Genomic DNA, 26,629 nt, shown 5'->3' with positions numbered 1-26,629 from the left:
AGAGAGGAGGGACACAGCAGAGGTGAGAGAGAGGAGGGACACAGCAGAGAGCAGGAAGAGAGGAGACAGGTGAGAGAGAAGGGAGGAGAGACTGACAGGGGAGAGAGGAGAGACAGGAGAAGCCGAGAGGAGGGCAGGAGAGGGGACGCTCTCTCCTGGTCGGGTGGGGTCCGTGTGTGTACCCCCAGAGAGGGGGCTGTTACCAGACCACAATAAACACCCCTGTTGCCACTCGCCCAGCTCCCTGTCTGATTTCTGGCCCACAGCCTCACAGCTGACACCACCGCCGACCTGCAGGGGGCGCTGTTCCGCGGGGTGTCATCTCGGCCAGGAGGTGAAGAAAACACATCAACGCGCTTTGTGGTGGTTTAAAAAAAAAACTAAAAATCTTTTGGTCTTTATTGACACAGCGACAGGAGTGAAGGAAACAGAACTGTGGCGCTCCAATGCCCATGAAACATAACCAGGCCCACAGTCAACAGCACACCAGGAACAAGATGATCAGGACCACACCCAGGGACGTTACAGCCACGCCCACATCACAACACCCCCCACCATGAGCAACATTCAGAAAGACATGAGAGCCACACCCATCTGGCATGACCACACCCCCTGTGAGCAGCACACCCAGACATAGCCACACCCACACGACATGACCACACCCAGACAGGTGATGGCCACACCCACAAGACACGGCCACACCCACTGCCAGTCACATGAACCAGCTACTGAGCGCCTGGCCCACACGTTGGCGCGACCCCCTGCTCCCCGCGCAGTTTGGCTGATGGCCACAACACGGTCCTATGAGAACTCACTCTGACCCACTGACAGGTCAGTCTCGGGGGGCAGCTGTGCTCAGAGGGGCTCCAGCGCAGCAGCGTTACTGCTCGGCCCTGGGAGAGCAGGAGGTCAGAGGAACGCGAGGACAGGGAATAAAATCATGTGACGTCACTACATGTCAACAGGCCAGTGCGATTCAGTGAAGCTGATAGAGGAACAACAGTGAAGCATCACGCTCTCACACGCTCTCACACGCTCTCACACGCTCTCACACGCTCTCACACGCTCTCACACGCTCTCACACGCTCTCACACGCTCTCACACGCTCTCACACGCTCTCACACGCTCTCACACGCTCTCACACGCTCTCACACGCTCTCACACGCTCTCACACGCTCTCACACGCTCTCACACGCTGGTTTGGGATAGGGAATGGTCAATCCCTGATTGATCCCTGTACGGTCAAGGCTTCCCAATTTCGATTTCCGGAAGTCTGGAACTCTTTTCCCTTGAAGTCCACATTAGAACAGCTTGATCATGCTCTCCCGGGACTTTCCAACACCAATCCATTTCACTGTGGGACAGGGAGAGACACAGGGGGACAGTCAGAGATACACACACACAGAGGGGACAGACACAGAGATACACACAGGGACAGAGACACACAGAGATGCAATACACACAAGGACAGAGACACAGAGTGACAGACACAGAGACACACACACACAGAGGGGACAGACACAGAGATGCACACACAAGGACAGAGACACACACAGAGGGGACAGACACAGAGATGCACACACAAGGACAGAGACACACACAGAGGGGACAGACACAGAGATGCACACACAAGGACAGAGACACAGAGGGACAGACAGAGATACACACAGGGACAGAGACACACAGAGATGCACACACACACAAGGACAGAGACACAGGGGGACAGTCAGAGATACACACAGAGGGACAGACACAGAGAGAGAAAGAGAGACAGAGACGGGGGGTCAGACTTGCCTGGCACCTGCAGGTAGTTCTCCACAAAGCGGACGTACGCCTGCGCTTTGGGGGGTAGGTCCCCAAAACTGCGCACACCCTCTGTGCTGCACTCCCAGCCTGGCAGAGTCTCGTATTGCACTGACACCTGGCTCAGAGTGTCCAGGTTAGCTGGAGAGAGAGAGAGACAGAGAGAGAGAGAGAGAGGGGCTCACATACACAGACTGGACACAGGAGAGAGAGAGAGAGCAGAGCTCCTACAGCAGTAGAGCTGGTCACTCTGACAGGAAACGCCAGGGAGCACTCACCAGGGAAGCTGGGAATCGTCTGCCCGTTGACTGTGTAGGCCACGCCCACTTTGATCTCCTTCAGCGTGTCCAGGATGTCCAGCTTGGTCAGAGCGAGGCTGCAGGGAGGGAGAGGCGGAGGCACAGGACTCAGAGGACAGGCTGGACTCGGGCCAGCAAGAGAGACACACAAGCACACGCCCAGAGACGGTCTCTCGCGCACACACACACACGCGCGCGCACACACAGAGAGACTCTTACGCAGTGAAACCGTTGATCATGTGAGCGTACTGCACCAGAACCAGGTCCAGCCAGCCACAGCGCCGCGGCCGGCCCGTCGTCACGCCGAACTCCCGGCCCCGCGCCTGCAGGAGGGCGCCGATCTCCTGCAACGGCACAACCACAGGCAGCCGGGTCAGAACCAGACCGCGCAGCCAGGAGCACACACACACTCATCACAACAGTCACACAAGAGGATTCAAGCACGGGACCCCAGAGCTGAGGCAGCCAAATTGCACACATGTGCATGAGATAGACCCACAGACGCCCTCTCACTGGGCTCTACTGCGCTGTACCGTGTTTTTACCCCGATCTCACTGGGCTCTACTGCACTGTACTGTGCTTTTACCTTTATTTTGCTGGGCTTTAATGAGGTCTACTGTGCTTTTACCCTGATCTCACTGGGCTCTACTGCACTGCACTGTGCTTTTACCTTTATTTTGCTGGGCTGTACTGCCCTGTACTGTGCTTTTACCCTGATCTCACTGTGCTCTACTGCTCTGTAGTGTGCTTTTACCCTGATCTCACTGGGCTGTACTGCCCTGTACTGCGCTTTTGCCCTGATCTCACTGGGCTGTACTGCCCTGTACTGCGCTTTTACCCTGATCTCACTGGGCTGTACTGTGCTTTAACCCTGATCTCACTGGGCTGTACTGCGCTTTTACCCTGATCTCACTGGGCTGTACTGCGCTGTACTGCGCTTTAACCCTGATCTCACTGGGCTGTACTGCGCTTTTACCCTGATCTCACTGGACTGTACTGCGCTTTACCCCGATCACACTGGACTGTGCTTTCGCGTGCCTGCACACACGCACACACGCACAGACGTACGTTGTCCTGCTCGGTGGGGAAGGCGCCCACGCCCACGCGGGTGGTGTAGGCCTTCACCACGCCGTACACACGGCCCATGTGACGCGGGGGCACGCCCAGCCCGGTGCACACGCCGCCCACCGTGCAGTTGGAGGACGTCACGAAGGGGTAGGTGCCTGCGAGAGAGGGGGGGGGAGAGTGAGAGACCGCCCAGACACGCGCGCCGCGCCGCGCCCCCCCCCAACGCCCCGGGCCCCACCGCCCCCTCACCGAAGTCGATGTCCAGCAGGGCCGCGTTCGCACCCTCCACCAGGATCTTCTTGGGCGACCCCTGCAGCGCCGTGTGCATGAAGTACACCCCGTCCGTCACCAGGGGGCGCAGCCTCTCCGCGTAGCCCTGCCCGCGAGACAGCAGCAGAGACGGGTGACAAGCAGCTCACAGGTCCGCTCTGCGCCGGGACAGATCCCACCGGCTCCCAGAACTGACCTTCAGCTGCTCCAGCTCCGCTTCCACGTCCAGAACGAGGGTTGGGTACATCTCCTGGAACTGTCCCGCCAGCGCTCGGAACCTGGCAACAGCAGCGCAGTTAACCAGCCCGTCCCAACACTGGGGCTCCGGTCCAGTAGGACAGTCCTGTTACACTGGGGCTCCGGTCCAGTAGGACAGTCCTGTTACACTGGGGCTCCGGTCCAGTAGGACAGTCCTGTTACACTGGGGGCTCCGGTCCAGTAGGACAGTCCTGTTACACTGGGGGCTCCGGTCCAGTAGGACAGTCTGTTACACTGGGGCTCCGGTCCAGTAGGACAGTCTGTTACACTGGGGCTCCGGTCCAGTAGGACAGTCTGTTACACTGGGGGCTCCGGTCCAGTAGGACAGTCCTGTTACACTGGGGGCTCCGGTCCAGTAGGACAGTCCTGTTACACTGGGGGCTCCGGTCCAGTAGGACAGTCCTGTTACACTGGGGGCTCCGGTCCAGTAGGACAGTCTGTTACACTGGGGGCTCCGGTCCAGTAGGACAGTCCTGTTACACTGGGGGCTCCGGTCCAGTAGGACAGTCCTGTTACACTGGGGCTCCGGTCCAGTAGGACAGTCTGTTACACTGGGGCTCCGGTCCAGTAGGACAGTCTGTTACACTGGGGCTCCGGTCCAGTAGGACAGTCCTGTTACACTGGGGGCTCCGGTCCAGTAGGACAGTCCTGTTACACTGGGGGCTCCGGTCCAGTAGGACAGTCCTGTTACACTGGGGGCTCCGGTCCAGTAGGACAGTCTGTTACACTGGGGGCTCCGGTCCAGTAGGACAGTCTGTTACGCTGGGGCTCCAGTCCAGTAGGACAGTCCAGTAGGACAGCAGGGGGAGATACTGACTTGCAGGAGAAGGCGCTGAAGTCAGAGATGAGGTCACACACTCGCAGGCCGCTGCGCGCCGCCTTAGACGAGTACGCTGGACCAATTCCCTTCTTCGTCGTCCCTAAACTGAGACAGCGAGGGGACAGCAGTCAGGCAGGGGGCCAGTGGGACAGGAGAGAGAGAGAGACAGGACAGCAGTCAGACGGGGAGTGTGGCAGAGACTGAGTGGACAGACAGGACAGTCAAATGATAAGACTCACTTTTTCCCGGCCTGCTGCTGCCTCTGCTGCTCCTGGATCCCGTCCGCAGCCTGGTGGAAATCAAACACTGAGACACGAGAGGGGGGTTAGAGTCAGCGCGCCGTGCAGGGGGCCAGACGGCCAGGAAACAGGGACACACACGGGGCCTCACCGATGTGCGCGCGGTCCGAGATCTTCAGTCTCTCCTCCCAGCCCTGCAGTCCTGCCCGGGACAGAGGAACAGACAGCGCTGTGATGAGGATCCCCCTAAACCACAGAAATCAGGCCCCTCCTCCTTCCCAGCGTTCCCTCTGCCTCACCTTTCCCCTTCTTCAGATTCTTCTCCGCCTCCTCAAACAGGCCCGGCAGGTGAATGACCACTCCGTTACCTGGGGAGAGAGGGGAGAGAACAGGTGAGTGCCCACTCCGTTACCTGGGGAGAGAGGGGAGAGAACAGGTGAGTGTCCACTCCGTTACCTGGGGAGAGAGGGGAGAGAACAGGTGAGTGTCCACTCCGTTACCTGGGGAGAGAGGGGAGAGAACAGGTGAGTGCCCACTCCGTTACCTGGGGAGAGAGGGGAGAGAACAGGTGAGTGCCCACTCCGTTACCTGGGGAGAGAGGGGAGAGAACAGGTGAGTGCCCACTCCGTTACCTGGGGAGAGAGGGGAGTGGACAGGTGAGTGCCCACTCCGTTACCTGGGGAGAGAGGGGAGTGGACAGGTGAGTGCCCACTCCGTTACCTGGGGAGAGAGGGGAGAGAACAGGTGAGTGCCCACTCCGTTACCTGGGGAGAGAGGGGAGAGAACAGGTGAGTGTCCACTCCGTTACCTGGGGAGAGAGGGGAGAGAACAGGTGAGTGTCCACTCCGTTACCTGGGGAGAGAGGGGAGAGAACAGGTGAGTGTCCACTCCGTTACCTGGGGAGAGAGGGGAGAGAACAGGTGAGTGCCCACTCCGTTACCTGGGGAGAGAACAGGTGAGTGTCCACTCCGTTACCTGGGGAGAGAGGGGAGAGAACAGGTGAGTGTCCACTCCGTTACCTGGGGAGAGGACAGGTGAGTATCCACTCCGTTACCTGGGGAGAGAGGGGAGTGGACAGGTGAGTGCCCACTCCGTTACCTGGGGAGAGAGGGGAGAGAACAGGTGAGTGTCCACTCCGTTACCTGGGGAGAGAGGGGAGAGAACAGGTGAGTGTCCACTCCGTTACCTGGGGAGAGGACAGGTGAGTATCCACTCCGTTACCTGGGGAGAGAGGGGAGTGGACAGGTGAGTGCCCACTCCGTTACCTGGGGAGAGAGGGGAGAGGACAGGTGAGTGTCCACTCCGTTACCTGGGGAGAGAGGGGAGAGGACAGGTGAGTGTCCACTCCGTTACCTGGGGAGAGAGGGGAGTGGACAGGTGAGTGCCCACTCCGTTACCTGGGGAGAGAGGGGAGAGAACAGGTGAGTGTCCACTCCGTTACCTGGGGAGAGAGGGGAGAGAACAGGTGAGTGTCCACTCCGTTACCTGGGGAGAGAGGGGAGAGAACAGGTGAGTGCCCACTCCGTTACCTGGGGAGAGAGGGGAGAGAACAGGTGAGTGCCCACTCCGTTACCTGGGGAGAAAGGGGAGAGAACAGGTGAGTGCCCACTCCGTTACCTGGGGAGAGAGGGGAGAGAACAGGTGAGTGCCCACTCCGTTACCTGGGGAGACAGGGGAGTGGACAGGTGAGTGCCCACTCCGTTACCTGGGGAGAGAGGGGAGTGGACAGGTGAGTGCCCACTCCGTTACCTGGGGAGAGAGGGGAGAGAACAGGTGAGTGCCCACTCCGTTACCTGGGGAGAGAGGGGAGAGAACAGGTGAGTGCCCACTCCGTTACCTGGGGAGAGAGGGGAGAGAACAGGTGAGTGTCCACTCCGTTACCTGGGGAGAGAGGGGAGAGAACAGGTGAGTGTCCACTCCGTTACCTGGGGAGAGAGGGGAGAGAACAGGTGAGTGCCCACTCCGTTACCTGGGGAGAGAGGGGAGAGAACAGGTGAGTGTCCACTCCGTTACCTGGGGAGAGAGGGGAGAGAACAGGTGAGTGTCCACTCCGTTACCTGGGGAGAGAGGGGAGAGAACAGGTGAGTGTCCACTCCGTTACCTGGGGAGAGGACAGGTGAGTGCCCACTCCGTTACCTGGGGAGAGAGGGGAGTGGACAGGTGAGTGCCCACTCCGTTACCTGGGGAGAGAGGGGAGAGGACAGGTGAGTGTCCACTCCGTTACCTGGGGAGAGAGGGGAGAGGACAGGTGAGTGTCCACTCCGTTACCTGGGGAGAGAGGGGAGTGGACAGGTGAGTGCCCACTCCGTTACCTGGGGAGAGAGGGGAGTGGACAGGTGAGTGTCCACTCCGTTACCTGGGGAGAGAGGGGAGAGGACAGGTGAGTGTCCACTCCGTTACCTGGGGAGAGAGGGGAGTGGACAGGTGAGTGCCCACTCCGTTACCTGGGGAGAGAGGGGAGTGGACAGGTGAGTGTCCACTCCGTTACCTGGGGAGAGAGGGGAGAGAACAGGTGAGTGTCCACTCCGTTACCTGGGGGGAGAGGGGAGTGGACAGGTGAGTGCCCACTCCGTTACCTGGGGAGAGAGGGGAGTGGACAGGTGAGTGTCCACTCCGTTACCTGGGGAGAGAGGGGAGAGGACAGGTGAGTGTCCACTCCGTTACCCGGGGAGAGGACAGGTGAGTGTCCACTCCGTTACCCGGGGAGAGGACAGGTGAGTGTCCACTCCGTTACCCGGGGAGAGGACAGGTGAGTGTCCACTCCGTTACCCGGGGAGAGGACAGGTGAGTGTCCACTCCGTTACCCGGGGAGAGGACAGGTGAGTGTCCACTCCGTTACCCGGGGAGAGGACAGGTGAGTGTCCACTCCGTTACCTGGGGAGAGAGGGGAGAGAACAGGTGAGTGCCCACTCCGTTACCTGGGGAGAGAGGGGAGTGGACAGGTGAGTGTCCACTCCGTTACCTGGGGAGAGAGGGGAGAGGACAGGTGAGTGTCCACTCCGTTACCCGGGGAGAGGACAGGTGAGTGTCCACTCCGTTACCCGGGGAGAGGACAGGTGAGTGTCTGCACTGTTATCTGGAGACAGTCAGACAGAGGAGAATCAGCAGTCTTGAGGGGTTTATGAAAATGTTTATTGATGTGTCTGTTCAGCCCTGTAGCTCAGTCTTGACAGCTCAGCTCCGACACTGAGCACTGAGAGACGCAGTGTCCTTCAGGGAGAGAGGAGAGGAAGACCGAGAGACACAGTGTCCTTCAGGGAGAGAGGAGAGGAAGACCGAGAGACACAGTGTCCTTCAGGGAGAGAGGAGAGGAAGACCGAGAGACACAGTGTCCTTCAGGGAGAGAGGGAAAGAGGAGAGGAAGACCGAGAGACACAGTGTCCTTCAGCGAGAGGGAGGAAGACAGAGACGCAGTGTCCTTCAGCGAGAGGGAGGAAGACAGAGACGCAGAGTGCTTCAGGGAGAGAGGGAAAGAGGAGAGGAAGACCGAGAGACACAGTGTCCTTCAGGGAGAGAGGGAAAGAGGAGAGGAAGACAGAGACGCAGAGTGCTTCAGGGAGAGAGGGAAAGAGGAGAGGAAGACAGAGACGCAGTGTCCTTCAGCGAGAGGGAGGAAGACAGAGACGCAGTGTCCTTCAGCGAGAGGGAGGAAGACAGAGACGCAGAGTGCTTCAGGGAGAGAGCTCGTGCCGAGACCCACCGATGAAGGAGATGGCGTTCCTGTTGAGCACCCCACTGGGCAGCAGGTGGAAGTCGTACTCCACGCCGTCCACGACCACGGTGTGCCCGGCGTTGTTGCCCCCCTGCGGCAGACACACACGCGCATGAGTGGGGCGCTCTCTCACCCCGGAGTTCCGCCTGACCACACGTGCAGGAAATACCTCCTTCCAAATCGACTTTATTTCTAACGATGCGGCTCGTTCAGGCAGCTCTGTGGGTTGACCCTGCACGTATGGACTTTTAAATCAAAGGGTTTAAGACTTTATTTTCAAACTCCCCCCAGCGGCCCCGTTGCCTGGGCGACCCGTGCCCCCTTTGGCTGTACCCCAGGGGACTCGAACCCGCAGCCTTCCGGAGCCACTAACTGCTACCGACACCGGCTCCGGCTCTGCGGGACGCTGTCAGGCTGAAGCCCCCGCATAAGATCCCTCCTGACCCCGTCCCGGCCCGCCGCACGACGCTACCTGACACCGGCACACGATGTCGGCGTCCATGGCCAGGAGATCGACCACCTTCCCCTTCCCCTCGTCGCCCCACTGCGCGCCGAGCACCACCGTCACTTGGTTCCGGGGCTCGGCGGGGACGCGGGCCCGCTTGGCGTCCGGCTCGCCGTTCAGGGAAGCCTGCTCCCGGCCATTAGTCACCACTCCGTCCGCCGCCATGCTGTCTGTGTTCTGCCGCCCCGCCCCCTGACCCGGAAGGAGAAGCGCAGAAATTCGCGGCAGGAACCGGAAACCGGCCGTCGGTGGGTTTTTTTTTAATCGCAGCAACATCCAACACATACAAGCGAATCACATACATAAAATGAAGGGGTCTGGGAGGTACCCTGTGTTTGAGCATTTTAAAATGGAAGTAGAGGGGTATTTGCAGACTATTTCGAAATGCAAAAATATGAAAGCGGTGCGGACATTATTTTTATTTAATTTGTTTAATCTTTTTTCATAACTTGAATTGTTGTAGTAGTATGTACCCCTGACGATATTTTTGTTTGGAATTGTTATATGTACTCTTGTTTGTATTGTAATGTTTGTTCTTTTGTTAAGCATAAATAAAAATTAAAAATATATAATTAAAATGAAAAAAAAAAACACATACAAGCGCGCATAGCATCAATAATATCGTCAGGGATACATCCAGTAATACTGTACAAAATAGATTCAAGAAGGTAAACAAAAATAAGCTTGCATGTTCTTACATTTAGAAATAGTGTGGCGATATCCCCTTGCGTCTTTTTTCAGCTGTTCAAACGTGGATCTCTTCCCGGACCATTTCACTTGAGGTATCTTGCATCAATAAACTTGTATACAATTCACACAAGAGTGCATATAACGTCGTCAGGGGTAAGTAAAGCTAATGCATTTTACAAAACAAAGACGAAATGAGGTCATTAAAGATCAGGTCCGCACAGCTGTCGTGTCCCTGCCCTCGGAAACAGCCTGGAGAGGCGCCCTGGTGTCTCAGGTGTCACACTCTTCTCTTCCCTGTCCACCTGTGACCCAGGCAGGTGCACCGCAAACCTCTGGCAGTTACACACCCCTGCCTCTGGGGGGCTCCCCAGTTGACACCCCAGGACCCCCGCAGCCCAGCGCGGTTCGGCTCTGCGGCAGGTGGCGCCAGACCGCTTGGTGTGTCTGCAGGCTGTCACTCAGCTGCTTTCTCTGGTCCAGTCTAACAGTCTCCTCCTGGACTTCGGGTCCTGCTGCTGCTTTAGAGACCTGCTGACCACTGACCCCCAGGACTGGACAGCCCTGTTCTACACACACTGACCCTCCAGGACTGGACAGCCCTGTTCTAGACGCACTGACCCTCCAGGACTGGACTGGACAGCCCTGTTCTGGACACACTGACCCTCAAGGACTGGACAGCCCTGTTCTAGACACACTGACCCTCCAGGACTGGACTGGACAGCCCTGTTCTAGACACACTGACCCTCCAGGACTGGACTGGACAGCCCTGTTCTGGACACACTGACCCTCCAGGACTGGACAGCCCTGTTTTAGACTCACAGGTTACAGGCAGCTCTACAGCAGTAGAAATACCAGGTGAGGGGTCAGATGTTGGCCGGGGCCGCAGTAGAGCTGGTCACTCTGACAGGAAACAGGTTCACAAAGACTCATGGGACAGCAGATTGGTTTATTTTATTAAAGAACGACAGATCTCCAATCCCAAACTCCGAGCCCTCACACACACCTTCAGAAAGAACCCAAACCAAACTGATAAATCGAGAACCCAGACAACACAGGGGGTCAGGTCAGGTCACAGCGAGAAGATCATCCTGATCTCCCCCACCCCCCTCTGACAGGAGACCCTTCTTTACGCAGAGGGTGGTGGGAGTGTGGAACCAGCCGCACTGCCGAAGCTTGTCAGGAAACGCTCGGTAGAGATCCTGGGATCAATGAGCTACTGACTTCCATCCTGGGCCAGATGTGCCGGAAGACCTCTCTGGTCCGGGGCCTGTCTGATGTCACTGGGTCAGGGGGTCACCCCATCCCGCAGAACCCCGAATGAGCAGGAGCGATTATGTGTAAGGTCTCCGCACAGTTTATCTGCAGTTTATCTCCTGTGTCCTGGGAGACAGGAGAGCTGGTCAGGGCAGGTGTGCACCCGCTCGGCATCACCAGCAGGGGGCGTTCTGCTCCTGTGATTCCTCTCCGGTCTCCCCCACAAGCTGCTGGAGTCTCGCCAGGCGTCACCTTCCTCCTCCTCTCCCTTGGCCCCCCTCACTGCCCCTCGGCCAGCCGCTTCTGCGGGGAGAGACAGGGAGGAGACTGGTGAATCTGGGCTCTGTCCACAATCCGACAGTGGGACCAGCAAGACCAGTCTGATCCGCTCCATGACTGACTGTCAATTAGGGAGGAAAGAAATATGGTTCTTGCAGTGACAGCTCTGAAGAGTACCTGCCTGACTACAACACCACACCTGAGAGCTCTCTCTCTGCTGAACTCACCAGGATCTCCTCCAGCTCATCAACATCAGCCTTGTCCTGCAAAACCCTGAAAAACAAAACAGAAGGACAGTGAACGATCCTTCCTGACTGCAGGTCACAGCCCGGTCAGACTTGACTGCACCAACCAGACTCCCAGTGCGCAGCAGTCTGATCCGCTCCAGGTGTGACAGTGCTGTCAGTCAGACTCCCAGTGCGCAGCAGTCTGATCCGCTCCAGGTGTGACAGTGCTGTCAGTCAGACTCCCAGTGCGCAGCAGTCTGATCCACTCCAGGTGTGACAGTGCTGTCAGTCAGACTCCCAGTGTGCAGCAGTCTGATCCGCTCCAGGTGTGACAGTGCTGTCAGTCAGACTCCCAGTGCGCAGCAGTCTGATCCGCTCCAGGTGTGACAGTGCTGTCAGTCAGACTCCCAGTGTGCAGCAGTCTGATCTGCTCCAGGTGTGACAGGGCTGTCAGACTCCCAGTGTGCAGCAGTCTGATCCGCTCCAGGTGTGACAGGGCTGTCAGACTCCCAGTGTGCAGCAGTCTGATCCGCTCCAGGTGTGACAGTGCTGTCAGACTCCCAGTGCGCAGCAGTCTGATCCGCTCCAGGTGTGACAGTGCTGTCAGACTCCCAGTGCGCAGCAGTCTGATCCGCTCCAGGTGTGACAGTGCTGTCAGACTCCCAGTGCGCAGCAGTCTGATCCGCTCCAGGTGTGACAGTGCTGTCAGACTCCCAGTGTGCAGCAGTCTGATCCGCTCCAGGGTTTACCAGTTAAGGTATCAATAACTAAACCACTGGTAAATGTAAACATTACTAAGGAATTAAATGAAATTGCTCTTATCTGTCACTGTAGGCCTGTGGGAAGTGTCTGGGTTTGATAGAAACAGCAGCGAGCATGATTTTCTGTGGGAGGGGACAAGAGCAGAGTTCCGCCAATCATCGCTCGGGTGACGGTCAGGATCCGTTGCTCACAGCCAATCAGAGCAGAGTAGCGCCAGAGCCAGCCAATCAGAGCACAGCCACGGAAGTTTTTTTTCTTTCCTCCGTTCAAGCTCTAAGGCGCGCAGATACCGGGCTCGCTCACTCACCTGTCCAGACTCTCGTTAATGTTCCGGATGTTCGCCGTCACGGTCCGGGTCACTCCGCTCAGACGGGACAGGGTGTCGCACAGGACCTGCACCTCGGGCAGGCCGACGGGGGCCTGGGTCAGGAGCCCCGAACCGCGCCGGCCTGCCGACCTCCGAGACAGCCCCGCATCAGAATCCGCCATCGCTCACCGCCCCGCCCCGGACACCCTGATCATGTGACGGTGGAGCGCAGCCACTCCCCTCTCACGTGACATGGGAGGGCGTTGGTGGACGGCTTCATTCCAGTAAACAACTAAAGAGGGGGGGGGATTCTGATTCCGAGTCCGTTTCCCAAACGTCTGGACAGCCAGCGGATATGATTAAATGATCTGTCGTGCTGCCATAGACGTCTAGAATGTATCCGACTTGCTGTCGTTGTTTTGATATATAGTTAGACCCCACATGCGGGTCCCCCAGCGAACCCCCCCCCCCCCCCGCAGTGTCCGAGGTGAGTCTGGCCGGTGCTCAAACTTCGCCTGAGACGAGTCGCCGCGGCGCTCCCGGGCTGCCAGCGCGGTCAGAGAGGTCCGGCGACGCGATGCCATAAGATATCAGCCTGGTCCGTTTCCGCTGAGCATGCTGCACCTGGTTGGCCAGCTGTCCACGCGTGGGTGAAGGGGGGTTACCCCGTTATTCTGCTGCCCCGGCCCCTTGATGCGCTTCAGCTCCGAACCCCGAACCGGCCGTGTGCGTGTGAGACCAGAGGGGCTCCCGGATTCGTGACCGACACCGAACCCCGGCCCGCCCGGCCCGGCCCGCCGAGACGCGGGAGAGACACGAGCTCTGCGAGACACGTTGTGAACCCTCGGCCTGTCGAGACGACCCCCGCCGGCCATGCCGAAGCGCAGCTGCCCCTGGCCCGAGAGCGCCCCCCCGCAGCGGAAGACGCGGGTGACGGAGCGCGCGGCGTGCGGGGAGGCGGGCAGGAGCGCGGTGTTCGGTGAGTGTGCGCCTGCGCTGAGCGAGCCCACCTGTGTGACTGTCCGGAGTGACCAGTACTCTCTCCTCTCTCCTGTCTCTCTCCCCTCTCCTCTCTCCTCTCTCCTGTCTCTCCCCTCTCCCCTCTCTCCTCTCTCCTGTCTCTCTCCACTCTCTCCCCTCTCTCCTGTCCCTCTCCTCTCTCCTGTCTCTCTCCCCTCTCCCCTCTCCTCTCTCCTCTCTCCTCTCTCCTGTCTCTCTCCACTCTCTCTCCTCTCCCCTCTCCCCTCTCTCCTGTCTCCTGTCTCTCTCCCCTCTCCCCTCTCTCCTGTCTCCACTCTCTCTCCCCTCTCCACTCTCTCTCCTCTCTCCTGTCTCCTGTCTCTCTCCTCTCTCCCCTCTCCCCTCTCCTCTCTCCTGTCTCTCTCCACTCTCAGAGCGGACCAGAGCCCTGCTGTTTTCGGGGGCGCGCTCCCTGACCACACCCGGCCCAGCACCTCCCACCCCTGTCCCGCCCCCCTTCCAGGGGTCAGTCAGGGGTCAGCTGCGCCTGGGACCCCGAGGGGAGCTGCTGAGGACCCCCCCTCTGTCGGCCGGGCCCCCAGGTCAGAGTGAGAGAGACCGGTAGTGTCGCCCCGCCTTGCGCCCGGAGGGGGGCGGACCATCTCGGGCTGACGCCCTCTGTCCTGTGCCCCCCCAGACAGCACAGCCCCCCGGTGTGCCCTGTGTCTGCGGACCCAGCTCTCCGGCGCCGGCTGTGCCCGCTGTGAGAGGGCAGTGTGTGGGCAGTGCCAGCAGCGCTGCTCCCTGTGCCAGCGGGACCACTGCTTCACCTGCTGCCTGCCCAGGTCAGTGCTCACCTGAGCTTGACCCCCGTCTCCCACGGGCATCAACACACACAGCAGGACAGGAGACACAGCGAGAGGGAGGAGCTCACAGCAGGACAGGAGACACAGCCAGAGAGAGGAGCTCACAGAGAGTCCCTCAGGCATCAACACACACAGCAGGACAGGAGACACAGCCAGAGAGAGGAGCTCACAGTGAGTCCCTCAGGCATCAACACACACAGCAGGACAGGAGACACAGCGAGAGGGAGGAGCTCACAGCAGGACAGGAGACACAGCCAGAGAGAGGAGCTCACAGCAGGACAGGAGACACAGCCAGAGAGAGGAGCTCACAGCAGGACAGGAGACACAGCCAGAGAGAGGAGCTCACAGTGAGTCCCTCAGGCATCAACACACACAGCAGGACAGGAGACACAGCGAGAGGGAGGAGCTCACAGCAGGACAGGAGACACAGCCAGAGAGAGAGGAGCTCACAGTGAGTCCCTCAGGCATCAACACACACAGCAGGACAGGAGACACAGCGAGAGAGAGGAGCTCACAGTGAGTCCCTCAGGCATCAACACACACAGCAGGACAGGAGACACAGTGAGAGAGAGGAGCTCACAGTGAGTCCGTCAGGCATAAACACACACAGCAGGACAGGAGACACAGAGAGACCCTCAGTCATAAACCCACAACGGGACAGGAGACACAGCGAGAGAGAGGAGCTCACAGAGAGACCCTCAGCAGTAAACCCACCCTTGTTTTGTCTTCCTCCCCCCCCCCCCCGCAGTTACGAAGGCCATGAGGAGACGCTGGTCTGCGCCGACTGCGCCCCGCGGTGACGACACTGCCCTCCTGTGGCGGCTTGAGGAACTGCGGGTCCACCGGAGCGCACTGTGGCGCCAGAACCCTCTCGCTAAATTGAACCCTGGCTTTAATTAACCGTCACTCTAACTGGGGTTTAAGAACTGAAGCCGAAATCTGCGTACTACTAGGATCGTCCATTGAGGCTGGCGATGTAGAGCAGGAAGTACATTTGGCAGCTCCTCCCTCCCTGCACTGTACGTCTTTAAAAGTTATTTTTGTTGGTAAAACTGTGACCTGTGTGACGTTCTTGTGTAGCAAACCTGAATAAAGCTGATTTTTCACACACCCCTGTGTCGACCGTACAGCGAGCCCTGCTCTGAGCTCGGACTGACAGCACTGTCACACCTGGAGCGGATCAGACTGCTGCGCACTGGGAGTCTGACAGCACTGTCACACCTGGAGCGGATCAGACTGCTGCGCACTGGGAGTCTGACAGCACTGTCACACCTGGAGCGGATCAGACTGCTGCACACTGGGAGTCTGACTGACAGCACTGTCACACCTGGAGCGGATCAGACTGCTGCGCACTGGGAGTCTGACAGCACTGTCACACCTGGAGCGGATCAGACTGCTGCACACTGGGAGTCTGACTGACAGCACTGTCACACCTGGAGCGGATCAGACTGCTGCGCACTGGGAGTCTGACTGACAGCACTGTCACACCTGGAGCGGATCAGACTGCTGCACACTGGGAGTCTGACTGACAGCACTGTCACACCTGGAGCGGATCAGACTGCTGCACACTGGGAGTCTGACTGACAGCACTGTCACACCTGGAGAGGATCAGACTGCTGCACACTGGGAGTCCGACAGCACTGTCACACCTGGAGCGGATCAGACTGCTGCGCACTGGGAGTCTGACTGACAGCACTGTCACACCTGGAGCGGATCAGACTGCTGCACACTGGGAGTCTGACAGCACTGTCACACCTGGAGTGGATCAGACTGCTGCACACTGGGAGTCTGACAGCACTGTCACACCTGGAGTGGATCAGACTGCTGCACACTGGGAGTCTGACAGCACTGTCACACCTGGAGCGGATCAGACTGCTGCGCACTGGGAGTCTGACTGACAGCACTGTCACACCTGGAGCGGATCAGACTGCTGCGCACTGGGAGTCTGACTGACAGCACTGTCACACCTGGAGCGGATCAGACTGCTGCACACTTGGAGTCTGACTGACAGCACTGTCACACCTGGAGAGGATCAGACTGCTGCACACTGGGAGTCTGACAGCACTGTCACACCTGGAGCGGATCAGACTGCTGCACACTGGGAGTCTGACAGCACTGTCACACCTGGAGCGGATCAGACTGCTGCACACTGGGAGTCTGACTGACAGCACTGGCACTACTGGAGCGGATCAGACTGCTGCACACTGGGAGTCTGACTGACAGCACTGTCACACCTGGAGCGGATCAGACTGCTGCGCACTGGGAGTCTGACTGACAGCACTGTCACACCTGGAGCGGATCAGACTGCTGCGCACTGGGAGTCTGACAGCACTGTCACACCTGGAGCGGATCAGACTGCTGCGCACTGGGAGTCTGACAGCACTGTCACACCTGGAGTGGATCAGACTGCTGCACACTGGGAGTCTGACTGACAGCACTGTCACACCTGGAGCGGATCAGACTGTTGCACACTGGGAGTCTGACTGACAGCACTGTCACACCTGGAGCGGATCAGACTGCTGCGCACTGGGAGTCTGACTGACAGCACTGTCACACCTGGAGCGGATCAGACTGCTGCGCACTGGGAGTCTGACAGCACTGTCACACCTGGAGCAGATCAGACTGCTGCGCACTGGGAGTCTGACTGACAGCACTGTCACACCTGGAGCGGATCAGACTGCTGCACACTGGGAGTCTGACAGCACTGTCACACCTGGAGCGGATCAGACTGCTGCACACTGGGAGTCTGTCTGACAGCACTGTCACACCTGGAGAGGATCAGACTGCTGCGCACTGGGAGTCTGACAGCACTGTCACACCTGGAGCGGATCAGACTGCTGCACACTGGGAGTCTGACTGACAGCACTGTCACACCTGGAGCGGATCAGACTGCTGCGCACTGGGAGTCTGACTGACTGCACTGTCACATCTGGAGCTGATCAGACTGCTGCACACTGGGAGTCTGACAGCACTGTCACACCTGGAGCAGATCAGACTGCTGCGCACTGGGAGTCTGACTGACTGCACTGTCACACCTGGAGCGGATCAGACTGCTGCGCACTGGGAGTCTGACAGCACTGTCACACCTGGAGCAGATCAGACTGCTGCGCACTGGGAGTCTGACTGACAGCACTGTCACACCTGGAGCGGATCAGACTGCTGCACACTGGGAGTCTGACAGCACTGTCACACCTGGAGCGGATCAGACTGCTGCACACTGGGAGTCTGTCTGACAGCACTGTCACACCTGGAGAGGATCAGACTGCTGTGCACTGGGAGTCTGACAGCACTGTCACACCTGGAGCGGATCAGACTGCTGCACACTGGGAGTCTGACTGACAGCACTGTCACACCTGGAGTGGATCAGACTGCTGCACACCGGGAGTCCCACCAGCAGCCCTGTGAAAATCAGGCGCGTGCAAATTCTCTCTCCGTCTCACTTTTTTTAATCTGTCGTTTCTGGGAACGAGAGGTGACATAGAAAACCAATATAAACAGCTATAATACAGAACTGTACAAGCACCCCCCTGAAGGAGCTCCACATTCCCTTTAACCCTCGAACCCGGGGCCTGATGAGCTGCAGCCTGAGAGTTAAACTCGCTCATGAAAAGTTGTGGCTGAAGCTGGCAGCTCTAGTCCCAGGTATAATTCACATGAACCGGGCCGGCTCTCCAGGGAACGAGGTCCGCAGCTCCACAGATTCCCAATGCAGTTTTCCCAGATTCCTTGCGGGATCAGGCCAGTTCTGAAGGGGCCCGGAGTCCACAGCTCCACAGATTCCCAATGCAGTTTTCCCAGATTCCTTGCGGGATCGGGCCAGTTCTGAAGGGGCCCGGAGTCCACAGCTCCACAGATTCGGACTCCAGTTTAACCTGTAAGAACAGTTCTCCACTCTCCACCCCTGTCTCCCCTCAGGCTTTTCACTGCTTATTTAAAATATATTTCAACAGCTAAACAATGTAACAGTTAAAAACAGACATGGCGGACACAGCTCTCTGCTAAAAAACACCAGCTCCCTCAGTCCTGCAGTGCTGCGTTTCCTTCCCCCACCACCAGGTGGGAGCAGTTAGACAGGTCTCTCCCCGACCTGGGTGACGCAGATAAGGATCAGGCTCCTCTGATCTGATTGTTCCGATACTGAGAAGCTTGTTCAATTAATCAGCCGTCGAACCACTGGACAGAGCTCACTGATCTCACTGCACAGCTGTCTGCAGCGCTGGACAGAGCTCACTGATCTCACTGCACAGCTGTCTGCAGCGCTGGACAGAGCTCACTGATCTCACTGCACAGCTGCCAGTGCTGGACAGAGCTCACTGATCTCACTGCACAGCTGTCTGCAGCGCTGGACAGAGCTCACTGATCTCACTGCACAGCTGTCTGCAGCGCTGGACAGAGCTCACTGATCTCACTGCACAGCTGTCTGCAGCGCTGGACAGAGCTCACTGATCTCACTGCACAGCTGTCTGCAGCGCTGGACAGAGCTCACTGATCTCACTGCACAGCTGTCTGCAGTGCTGCACAGAGCTCACTGATCTCACTGCACAGCTGTCTGCAGCGCTGGACAGAGCTCGCTGATCTCACTGCACAGCTGTCTGCAGCGCTGGACAGAGCTCGCTGATCTCACTGCACAGCTGTCTGCAGCGCTGGACAGAGCTCGCTGATCTCACTGCACAGCTGTCTGCAGCGCTGGACAGAGCTCGCTGATCTCACTGCACAGCTGTCTGCAGCGCTGGACAGAGCTCACTGATCTCACTGCACAGCTGTCTGCAGCGCTGGACAGAGCTCGCTGATCTCACTGCACAGCTGTCTGCAGCGCTGGACAGAGCTCGCTGATCTCACTGCACAGCTGTCTGCAGCGCTGGACAGAGCTCACTGATCTCACTGCACAGCTGTCTGCAGCGCTGGACAGAGCTCGCTGATCTCACTGCACAGCTGTCTGCAGCGCTGGACAGAGCTCGCTGATCTCACTGCACAGCTGTCTGCAGCGCTGGACAGAGCTCGCTGATCTCACTGCACAGCTGCCAGTGCTGGACAGAGCTCACTGATCTCACTGCACAGCTGTCTGCAGCGCTGCACAGAGCTCACTGATCTCACTGCACAGCTGTCTGCAGCGCTGGACAGAGCTCACTGATCTCACTACACAGCTGTCTGCAGCGCTGGACAGAGCTCACTGATCTCACTGCACAGTGGTCACAACTGGCCTTGCAAACACCTGCTCACACACGCATGCGCTCCAGGGCGCCGTGGGCGAACGCCCAGCCGGGGGGACTCTGGACAGACGAGCCGGTGGCTTATTAAACACACGACCCCCTCCTGCGGGGGACTCGGTCCAGTGAGCTCCACAGCTTCACGCTGGGCGCCGGGCGGCGGCCTCCCTCTCTCCCCGCTGGGCTCCCGGGCACAGCCGCGCCGCGATCGAACGCTTCTTTAGAAGAGCCCGCCGTCCCTCTCCTCTCCTCCAACAGCCCCCACCCCCCTCCCGCTACACCACAGCACCACGATGTTCACGGTAACCAAACCGACCAATCAGAAGAAGACACCTAGGAAAAGAGTCCCGCGGAGGGGGCGGGGCTCCAGGGGGGCGGCCCCGCCCCCTCCCGCCCCCTAGCCCAGCGAGGGGGGCTCAGAGTCCGTCCGGCTGCGCTTCAGGGGCAGGTCCTGGTTGTGCGCCTTGCGGATGTGGCGGTACAGGTCGCCGGACTGCGTGTAGCTGCGATAGCAGTAGCGGCACTCGTAGGGGCGCTCGCGCGTGTGCACGATGGCGTGGCGCCGCAGCGTGTAGGCGCAGGAGAAGGTCTTGCCGCAGGTGGCGCAGGTGGGCACGTCCTCCACGTAGGGGCCCAGGGGGTCCTGGAAGTCGTGGAAGTAGATCTGGTCCGGCGGCGCGTGCAGGGGCGCCAGGTGGGAGGTGGAGGAGGAGGAGGAGGAGGAGGAGGGGGGCGCCAGCAGGCCGGGGAAGGACGGGGGGCCGCCGGGGGCCCCGGGCCCCGAGGTCGGGGAGGGAGGGGAGACGAGGGCGGGGTGGAAGGTCAGGGCCTCGGCGTGGGCGTGGGGCAGGTGGGCATGCAGGAGGTGGTGGGAGGGCAGGAAGGGGGGGTTACCCATGTGCATGGCCAGGACCTCTTCCTCCTCCTCCCCCGCCCCCAGCCCCTCCACGTACTCCTCCTCCTCCTCCTCTGCGCGCCCCCTCCTCTGGAACATCCCCTCCATCTCCTCCAGCTCCTCGTCCGAGATGACGATGGCCTCCACCTTCACCTTGGCGGGGTCGGCCTCCAGCCCGGCGGCCCCCCGCCCCTCCTCCTCCTCCTCCCCCTCCCCCCCCGCCCGCTCCCGGCCGTCGCCCCCTGCTGGCCGGAGGCCGGGACTGCGGCGCTGCGGGGAGGGCGAGAGCTCGGGCTGGCTGTGGGCGTCGGCCGGCCCGGGGCAGCGCTGGGCGAGCTGGGGCGGGGGCGCCGGGCCGCTGGGCTGGGCCAGGACGGGCTCCTCCGCGCCGGGGGAGGGGTACGGGGGCAGGCCGAAGGCGGGGGGCAGCTGGTGGGGCGCGGGGAAGAGCTCCGTGGAGCTGCAGGGGCTGCCCAGCGCCGACTCGCCCTGGCTCCCCGGCCGGGCCTGGGTCCCGGAACCGGAACCGGACTCGGGGTCCATCCCGGGCTGCGTGGTGTCCGCCACGTCCGAGCTGGAGGGGGGCGGCGGGGCGGCGGGGGCCGGGGGCAGGAGCTGGGGGGCCGGGGGGGACTCGGGGGCTTCGGGCTTGGTCTCGGGGTCGGCGTCGGGGTACGGGAGGGGCGTCGGGGGCGGGGGCGCCCCGTCCTCGGCCCGCGTGCTGTCGGCCTCGGCCAGGCCGCGGCCCTGCAGGCGGCGCTTGCAGACGCGCACGATGTCGTTCATGTGCAGGTAGGAGGCGGCGGCCAGCACGTCCTCGGGCGGCGGGTGGGCGGCCAGCCGCAGGGTGCCCTCGTACATGAAGTCCAGCAGCAGCCCGAAGGCGGCGGGCGTGACGATCTCGCCGTTGATGCCCACGCTGGCGGCCTCGCGCTTGCCCAGCGGCTGCTCGGCGTAGAACATGTGGAAGAAGGGGCTGCAGGCAGCCAGCACCGCGCGGTGCGCCAGGAAGCGGCAGGAGCCCACCTGCACCGTGCAGTCGCACAGGAAGCCCTGCTGCCTCTGCTCGCGCAGGCTGCGCACGAGCTGCCGGCTGTGCTGCGGGAACTCCATGCCTGCGGCGCCCCCTGTCTGTGGCGGTGTCTCACTGCGGCGCCCCCTGTCTGTGGCTGTGTCTCACTGCGGCGCCCCCTGTCTGCGGCGGTGTCTCACTGCGGCGCCCCCTGTCTGCGGCGGTGTCTCACTGCGGTGCCCCGTCTGTGGCTGTGGCTCACTGCGGCGCCTCTGTCTGTTGCCCTGAGCTGCGGCGCCCCCTGTCTGTGGCGGTGGCTCACTGCGGCGCCCCCTGTCTGTGGCGGTGGCTCACTGCGGCGCCCCCTATCTGTTGCCCTGAGCTGCGGCGCCCCCTGTCTGTGGCGGTGGCTCACTGCGGCCCCCCCGTCTGTGGCTGTGGCTCACTGTGGCTCCCCCTGTCTGCGGCTCACTGGGGCACCCCGTCTGCGGCTCTGAGCTGCGGCGCCCCCTGTCTGCGGCTCTGAGAGGTTCGGCAGCGTCTCTCTTCTCTTCACTCAAACCAGGAGCCACAGGGATTCTGAGTAACTGCTGCAGCTTCAGAGCTCTCCCATAATCCCTCGGTGCAACTGGTGCAGTTTCAGAGCTCTCCCATAATCCCTCGGTGCAACTGGTGCAGTTTCAGAGCTCTCCCATAATCCCTCAGTGCAACTGGTGCAGTTTCAGAGCTCTCCCATAATCCCTCGGTGCAACTGGTGCAGTTTCAGACCTCTCCCATAATCCCTCTGTGCAACTGGTGCTGTTTCAGTGTTGTCCCATAATCCCTCTGTGCAACTGGTGCTGTTTCAGTGTTGTCCCATGATGCCTCTCTCCAACTGGTGCAGTTTCAGTGTTGTCCCATGATGCGGAGCAGGCAGGGTGACGGTTCTCCCATGATGCCCCTTGCCTTCAGTGTGGCTGGCGGACGCCCTGGGACAGCACTGCGGAGGTCAGAGGTCAGAGGTCCCCGCCCTGCTCTCGCTGTCCAGCCGTCTCCAGAGGCTCACAGACCTGCAGGAGAGAAACATTTCCGTCCTGTTACTCCACCTCCTGACCAGAGGGACCACCTCACACCTCCACTGGACCGGGACTGACCAGAGGGACCACCTCACACCTCCACTGGACCGGGACTGACCAGAGGGACCACCTCCACTGGACCGGGACTGACCAGAGGGACCACCTCACACCTCCACTGGACCGGGACTGACCAGAGGGACCACCTCCACTGGACCGGTACTGACCGGGTATGGGGGTTCAGGGTAACTGCAGGGAGAGGAGAGGGGTATGGGGGTGCAGAGAGGAGAGAACAGGGGTGCAGCGAGAGACAGTGAAGGGGTGATCTCTCCCGTCTGTTCTCCACGACCCCCGACCCCCCCAAACGTATCGACGATTTCTGCCCACCCCCAGAACCCAGAAAGACCACCCCGCGATCTCCCCGTCCTCGGCTGCAGACAGCGCTGGGCGGCGTCACTGGTCAGTCCCGGGCGGCTGTGCTTCTGCAGCAGACGGGCAAACTCCTGCCCTCAGATCGCCGTCCAGACCGGCCCCTCCAGCAACACAACACCCGCCCGGCGCTTGAACCGCACACGGCCTCCCTCTCCCGCAAGCCACCACGGGCGCCCCTTCAGAGGAGACGCCTAAACCGCCCGGCCTCCGTCCCCCCGTCGGCTCTCACGCCGGCCGGCCGGCCGCACGGACCGATCGTCCTCCCCGACCATAACCCGCAAACGAAAAGGCTCACCGACGGCGAGAACCGCAGGACACCGCTGGCCGCGTCAAGTGCTGCTCTCTGTTCCGGGCTCGGCGCGGTAAGCCCCGCCCCCCCTCTTCCCCCCGAAGCACTCCGCGCGTTCCGATTGGCCCAGAGGCAGGCGGATGTAACGTCGTGGTTGGCTAGATCCCGCTGTCGCTCAGGTCCCCACCCACCCTGTCCCGTTGCCGGGGGAGGTGGGAATTGTAGTTTTTCGGGAGTGCTTCCTGCTCTCTTTTTCCCGACGCCGGCTAGCCAGCCTGCTGTACGTTAACGTTTGGATAATTTTTCCCTCTTTACGAATCCTATCATGCGCACCAGGCGTTCGATCACGTTGGAGCACTAGTGGGTATTTCCACACTAAAAGGTGTCCAACCTAAAGGAGCTTTGTAGTTCGCGAATGCGTTGTTGTGAGGGGTTATAGTAGGTCGCGGATCGCTGTCGATTCGTGTTTAGTCTCGAAGTAGACAAGGTCAAATAAACTCATTTTTTATGAAAATCCCTCACGATGGTGAATGCCTTTATAAGCAGGGGTGTTTTACACGGAATTATTGGGTTTGGTTTTGGTCTGTTCAGTCCCCGGTGAACATGTGACTCAGCGGCCGTCGCTATCAGCGCTGGGACTTGCATTTTAGGACAGGACACTGTCTCTCAAAGCCCGGTAGAACTAAGTACCTAACTGCCAGCCGAAGTAAAATCAGACGTGAGGTCCGACTTGTAACCCAGCGCTCTTGAGTTATTAAGTGCACTCAGGGACGGCAGAGGCGACTGGTTCGGCTTTCACCTCCTCTGGTCTTGCAGGAGCGAAGCCCGACGACGCCCGAACACACCCGAAGGCTGCCGACTCCCAGGCCCAGGCGTGAGTAATCGAGCCCCGGGTCCAGAAGAGTTATTAAGAGTGAAAACACGCGGACTGAGGGTCGGTGAGCGCAGTGTTTGCAGACAAGGTGAGCGTGTTCTGAGGGAGGTGCTGAAAGAGTAGCGTACATCTGTCCATCTTCGAACCTCTTCAGGACCGTGGGGGAGCTGGAGCCTATCCCAGCAAGCACTGGGTGCAAGGCGGGGTACATCCTGGATGGGACGCCAGTCCGTCACAGGGCACACGCACACACACACACACTCACTCACTCACTCACTCACTCCAGGGTCTTTGGACTGTGGGTTTAAACCCACGCAAACACGGGGAGAACATGCAGACTCCACACAGACAGCCCCCCCCAGCCCCTGACGGAGACGAGAATCTCCCCCTGGTGTCGCCCCTGCTTGATCCAGGACGCCCGCTCCCGGTGTGAAGCAGTGTGTCCTGTCTGGGGCGGCCCGGGTTCGAGGGAGGGGAAGAAGCAGAGGAGGATGGACAGAGGGCGGAGAGGAGGAGGAGGAGGAAGGCACAGAAGCCGCAGATCGGAGCAGGTGAGAGGAGCTCAGGAGCGTGGCTCTCCTGGAGTCTGGGGGCGCCATCAAGCCCCCTGTCTTCTGTCTTCTGTCTTCTGTCCTCTGTCCTCTGTCCTCTGTCCTCTGTCTTCTGTCTTCTGTCTTCTGTCCTCTGTCCTCTGTCCTCTGTCCTCTGCCCCCTGTCCCCTGTCCCCTGTCCCCTGCCCCCTGCCCCCTGTCCCCTGTCCCCTGTCCCCTGCCCCCTGCCCCCTGTCCCCTGTCCCCATCTCCTAGCCCCTCTGGCCAGCTGGCTCCTGTGACTGGGCCTCAGTTCTCTGCCGGTCCTGGTCCTGGTCCAGCTCACTTGTCTGACCCCCCCCCTCCACTGCAGGACCCGGACGTCCGCCTGTCCAAGGCGCTGTCCTTCGCTCTGCGCCACGGGGCGTCCCAGCTGGGCCTGGACATGAGCTCAGGTGAGAGGGCTTACAGAGGTTTCAAATCTTCAGCTAATAAATTAGAGTTCAAACGGGACGGATCAGTGTTTGGTTCAGCGCTGGAAACCCCCGGCGCCCTCACCCGACCTCTGACCTCTCGTTCCAGACGGGTTCGTGTCGGTGGCGGAGCTGCTGTCACGCCCCCAGTTCCGCGCGTACTCATTGGCCGACGTGAGGAGGGTGGTGGAGACCAATGACAAGCAGCGCTTCAGGCTCCGCCCACGCCCGGGGGACGGGCGGCTGGAGATCCGGGCCAATCAGGGGCACTCGGTGCAGGTGGGCGGGGCTTAACCTCTTCCTGGCGGACGATCAGATCCCAGGAGGAGGGAGTAAAAACCGCCAGGAATCGCCGGTCATCCCTGTCTCTCTGCCCCTTTTTGCCCAGGTGGACGACCTGGAGTTGACCCCAGTTGTCCCCGGCTCGGACAACGTGCCCTCCTGTGCCGTCCACGGGACGTACCTGCGCCACTGGGAGTCCATTCGAAGCCGGGGCCTGAGCAGGATGTCCCGGACCCACATCCACCTGAGCCCGGGGCTGCCCGGGGAGGAGGGCGTCGTCAGCGGTCAGTTCTCGCGCTCGAGCCCACCCCCGCGCCCTGCCCGCCGCAGGCTGACCGCCCTCGCTGTCCCCTCCTGCAGGTATGCGCGGGGACTGCAGCCTGGCCATCTTCATCGACGTGTCCGGGGCTCTGCAGGGTAAGGCTGAGGAGTCCGGCCCCCGAGCGCCGCGTCCGGCCTGTGAACTGACCCCCCGGCCTGTGACCCTTCCACAGACGGCATCCCTTTCTTCTGGTCCGACAACGGGGTGATCCTGACCCCTGGAGACGCGGAGGGCAGACTGGCGCCCCGATACTTCGCCCGGGCCCTGAGGCTCACGGAGCCCCGTGAGTAACACGCAGAACACCCCGAAAGGTCAGACAGGGGCGCCCCAGGAGGAGAGCAGCCGGGGTCTGGCCCCCCCACTACAATTGTAGGCATGTTCTGCGGCGTTCAGTCTAGGGAGAAGTGCAGACTGAACCCTAACCCTAACACCTTGTCCCGTCTCAGAACGTCTCAAGAACTGGGGGGACAGGTGGCCCCCCCTAGGGTGACCAGCAGGGGGTGCTCTTATGCAGGCTTGCCTCTAACCACACCCTTCTCCCCTCCTCACTTCCTGTCTGACAGGGAGGGAACTTCCTCTGGAACCGAGAGGGGGCGTGGCCGGAGAGTAGCTGACCACGCCCACACCACAGTGAAGCACGGGGGGGGGGGGGGATCCGGGGGCTGGCAATGTTGCCATGGAGACGGCCCGGCGTGGGAGGAGCCTGGCGGAGAGAGTCCACAGTAACTGTGATGAGCTTCATGCAGACGCACTGGGCCCACTGCGCTGTGTGTCACTGTCTTAATTAATACCTCAATTAAAGCACATCTGTGAGGATCACACTGCTAGACCTCATCAGACATTCCTGTGTCCATGAGACTATGTGTCCAGTGAGAGTCTGTAGCCCAGGGGTGTCTGTACAGTGTGTCCAGTAAGAGTCTGGACCCCAGGGGTGTCTGTACA

General features: G+C 60.3%; 4 protein-coding genes across 9 annotated transcripts; 2 read left to right on the top strand and 2 right to left on the bottom strand.

The window, feature by feature from the left end:
• Positions 1-367: 367 nt before the first annotated feature.
• adssl (adenylosuccinate synthase, like) lies at positions 368-9,183 on the bottom strand. The gene is made up of 13 exons (XM_069180245.1): positions 8,942-9,183; positions 8,458-8,560; positions 5,057-5,125; positions 4,909-4,959; positions 4,758-4,824; positions 4,516-4,623; positions 3,637-3,718; positions 3,420-3,546; positions 3,171-3,325; positions 2,322-2,446; positions 2,082-2,179; positions 1,795-1,944; positions 368-1,354 (listed from the first exon to the last, which is right to left on the bottom strand). Exons 1-13 carry the CDS (start codon positions 9,137-9,139, stop codon positions 1,302-1,304), a joined length of 1,386 nt encoding a protein of 461 aa, XP_069036346.1. The 5' UTR covers positions 9,140-9,183; the 3' UTR covers positions 368-1,301.
• Positions 9,184-12,977: 3,794 nt separating this feature from the next.
• On the top strand, positions 12,978-15,429 carry LOC138224020 (apoptosis regulatory protein Siva-like). Of its 2 annotated transcripts, none has more exons than XM_069180258.1 (4): positions 12,978-13,472; positions 13,888-14,061; positions 14,151-14,298; positions 15,068-15,429. In XM_069180258.1, exons 1-4 carry the CDS (start codon positions 13,367-13,369, stop codon positions 15,117-15,119), a joined length of 480 nt encoding a protein of 159 aa, XP_069036359.1. In that variant the 5' UTR covers positions 12,978-13,366; the 3' UTR covers positions 15,120-15,429. The 2 variants fall into 2 exon arrangements, with proteins under 2 accessions (XP_069036359.1, XP_069036360.1); XM_069180259.1 differs by having other exon boundaries at positions 12,980-13,472; positions 13,888-14,055.
• A 2,313-nt stretch (positions 15,430-17,742) lies between these two features.
• Positions 17,743-23,301, bottom strand: zbtb3 (zinc finger and BTB domain containing 3). 2 transcript variants are annotated; one of them, XM_069180244.1, is made up of 3 exons: positions 23,213-23,269; positions 22,527-22,734; positions 17,743-22,482 (listed from the first exon to the last, which is right to left on the bottom strand). In XM_069180244.1, exon 3 carries the CDS (start codon positions 21,532-21,534, stop codon positions 19,924-19,926), a length of 1,611 nt encoding a protein of 536 aa, XP_069036345.1. In that variant the 5' UTR covers positions 21,535-22,482; positions 22,527-22,734; positions 23,213-23,269; the 3' UTR covers positions 17,743-19,923. The 2 variants fall into 2 exon arrangements, with proteins under 2 accessions (XP_069036345.1, XP_015194300.2); XM_015338814.2 differs by lacking the exon at positions 22,527-22,734 and having other exon boundaries at positions 23,213-23,301.
• Positions 23,123-26,543, top strand: trpt1 (tRNA phosphotransferase 1). 4 transcript variants are annotated; one of them, XM_015338811.2, is made up of 9 exons: positions 23,123-23,279; positions 24,023-24,080; positions 24,494-24,631; positions 24,984-25,065; positions 25,193-25,362; positions 25,472-25,649; positions 25,726-25,782; positions 25,860-25,970; positions 26,251-26,543. In XM_015338811.2, exons 3-9 carry the CDS (start codon positions 24,572-24,574, stop codon positions 26,295-26,297), a joined length of 705 nt encoding a protein of 234 aa, XP_015194297.2. In that variant the 5' UTR covers positions 23,123-23,279; positions 24,023-24,080; positions 24,494-24,571; the 3' UTR covers positions 26,298-26,543. The 4 variants fall into 4 exon arrangements, with proteins under 4 accessions (XP_015194297.2, XP_069036355.1, XP_069036353.1 ...); XM_069180254.1 differs by lacking the exon at positions 23,123-23,279 and adding an exon at positions 23,408-23,486; XM_069180252.1 differs by lacking the exon at positions 23,123-23,279 and adding an exon at positions 23,410-23,486 and having other exon boundaries at positions 24,023-24,168.
• The last annotated feature ends 86 nt before the right edge of the window (positions 26,544-26,629 follow it).

The sequence above is a fragment of the Lepisosteus oculatus genome, chromosome 18 (assembly GCF_040954835.1).
Source record: "Lepisosteus oculatus isolate fLepOcu1 chromosome 18, fLepOcu1.hap2, whole genome shotgun sequence".
In the NCBI taxonomy this organism is placed as follows: domain Eukaryota; kingdom Metazoa; phylum Chordata; class Actinopteri; order Semionotiformes; family Lepisosteidae; genus Lepisosteus; species Lepisosteus oculatus.
Note: the sequence above shows the minus strand (reverse complement) of the source record. Positions and strands in the feature narration are given on the sequence as shown.

Coding starts and splice junctions, on each gene's coding strand:
- LOC138224020 (XM_069180258.1), top strand. CDS start 13,367: ATGCCGAAGCGCAGCTGCCCCTGGCCCGAGAGCGCCCCCCCGCAGCGG. Junction 13,473..13,887: donor GGGCAGGAGCGCGGTGTTCG/GTGAGTGTGCGC, acceptor CTCCACTCTCAG/AGCGGACCAGAGCCCTGCTG. Junction 14,062..14,150: donor GGCCGGGCCCCCAGGTCAGA/GTGAGAGAGACC, acceptor GTGCCCCCCCAG/ACAGCACAGCCCCCCGGTGT.
- adssl (XM_069180245.1), bottom strand. CDS start 9,139: ATGGCGGCGGACGGAGTGGTGACTAATGGCCGGGAGCAGGCTTCCCTG. Junction 4,960..5,056: donor GAATCTGAAGAAGGGGAAAG/GTGAGGCAGAGG, acceptor TGTCCCGGGCAG/GACTGCAGGGCTGGGAGGAG. Junction 4,825..4,908: donor CTCGGACCGCGCGCACATCG/GTGAGGCCCCGT, acceptor CTCGTGTCTCAG/TGTTTGATTTCCACCAGGCT.
- trpt1 (XM_015338811.2), top strand. CDS start 24,572: ATGGACAGAGGGCGGAGAGGAGGAGGAGGAGGAAGGCACAGAAGCCGC. Junction 25,650..25,725: donor GGAGGAGGGCGTCGTCAGCG/GTCAGTTCTCGC, acceptor CCCCTCCTGCAG/GTATGCGCGGGGACTGCAGC. Junction 25,971..26,250: donor CCTGAGGCTCACGGAGCCCC/GTGAGTAACACG, acceptor CCTGTCTGACAG/GGAGGGAACTTCCTCTGGAA.
- zbtb3 (XM_015338814.2), bottom strand. CDS start 21,534: ATGGAGTTCCCGCAGCACAGCCGGCAGCTCGTGCGCAGCCTGCGCGAG.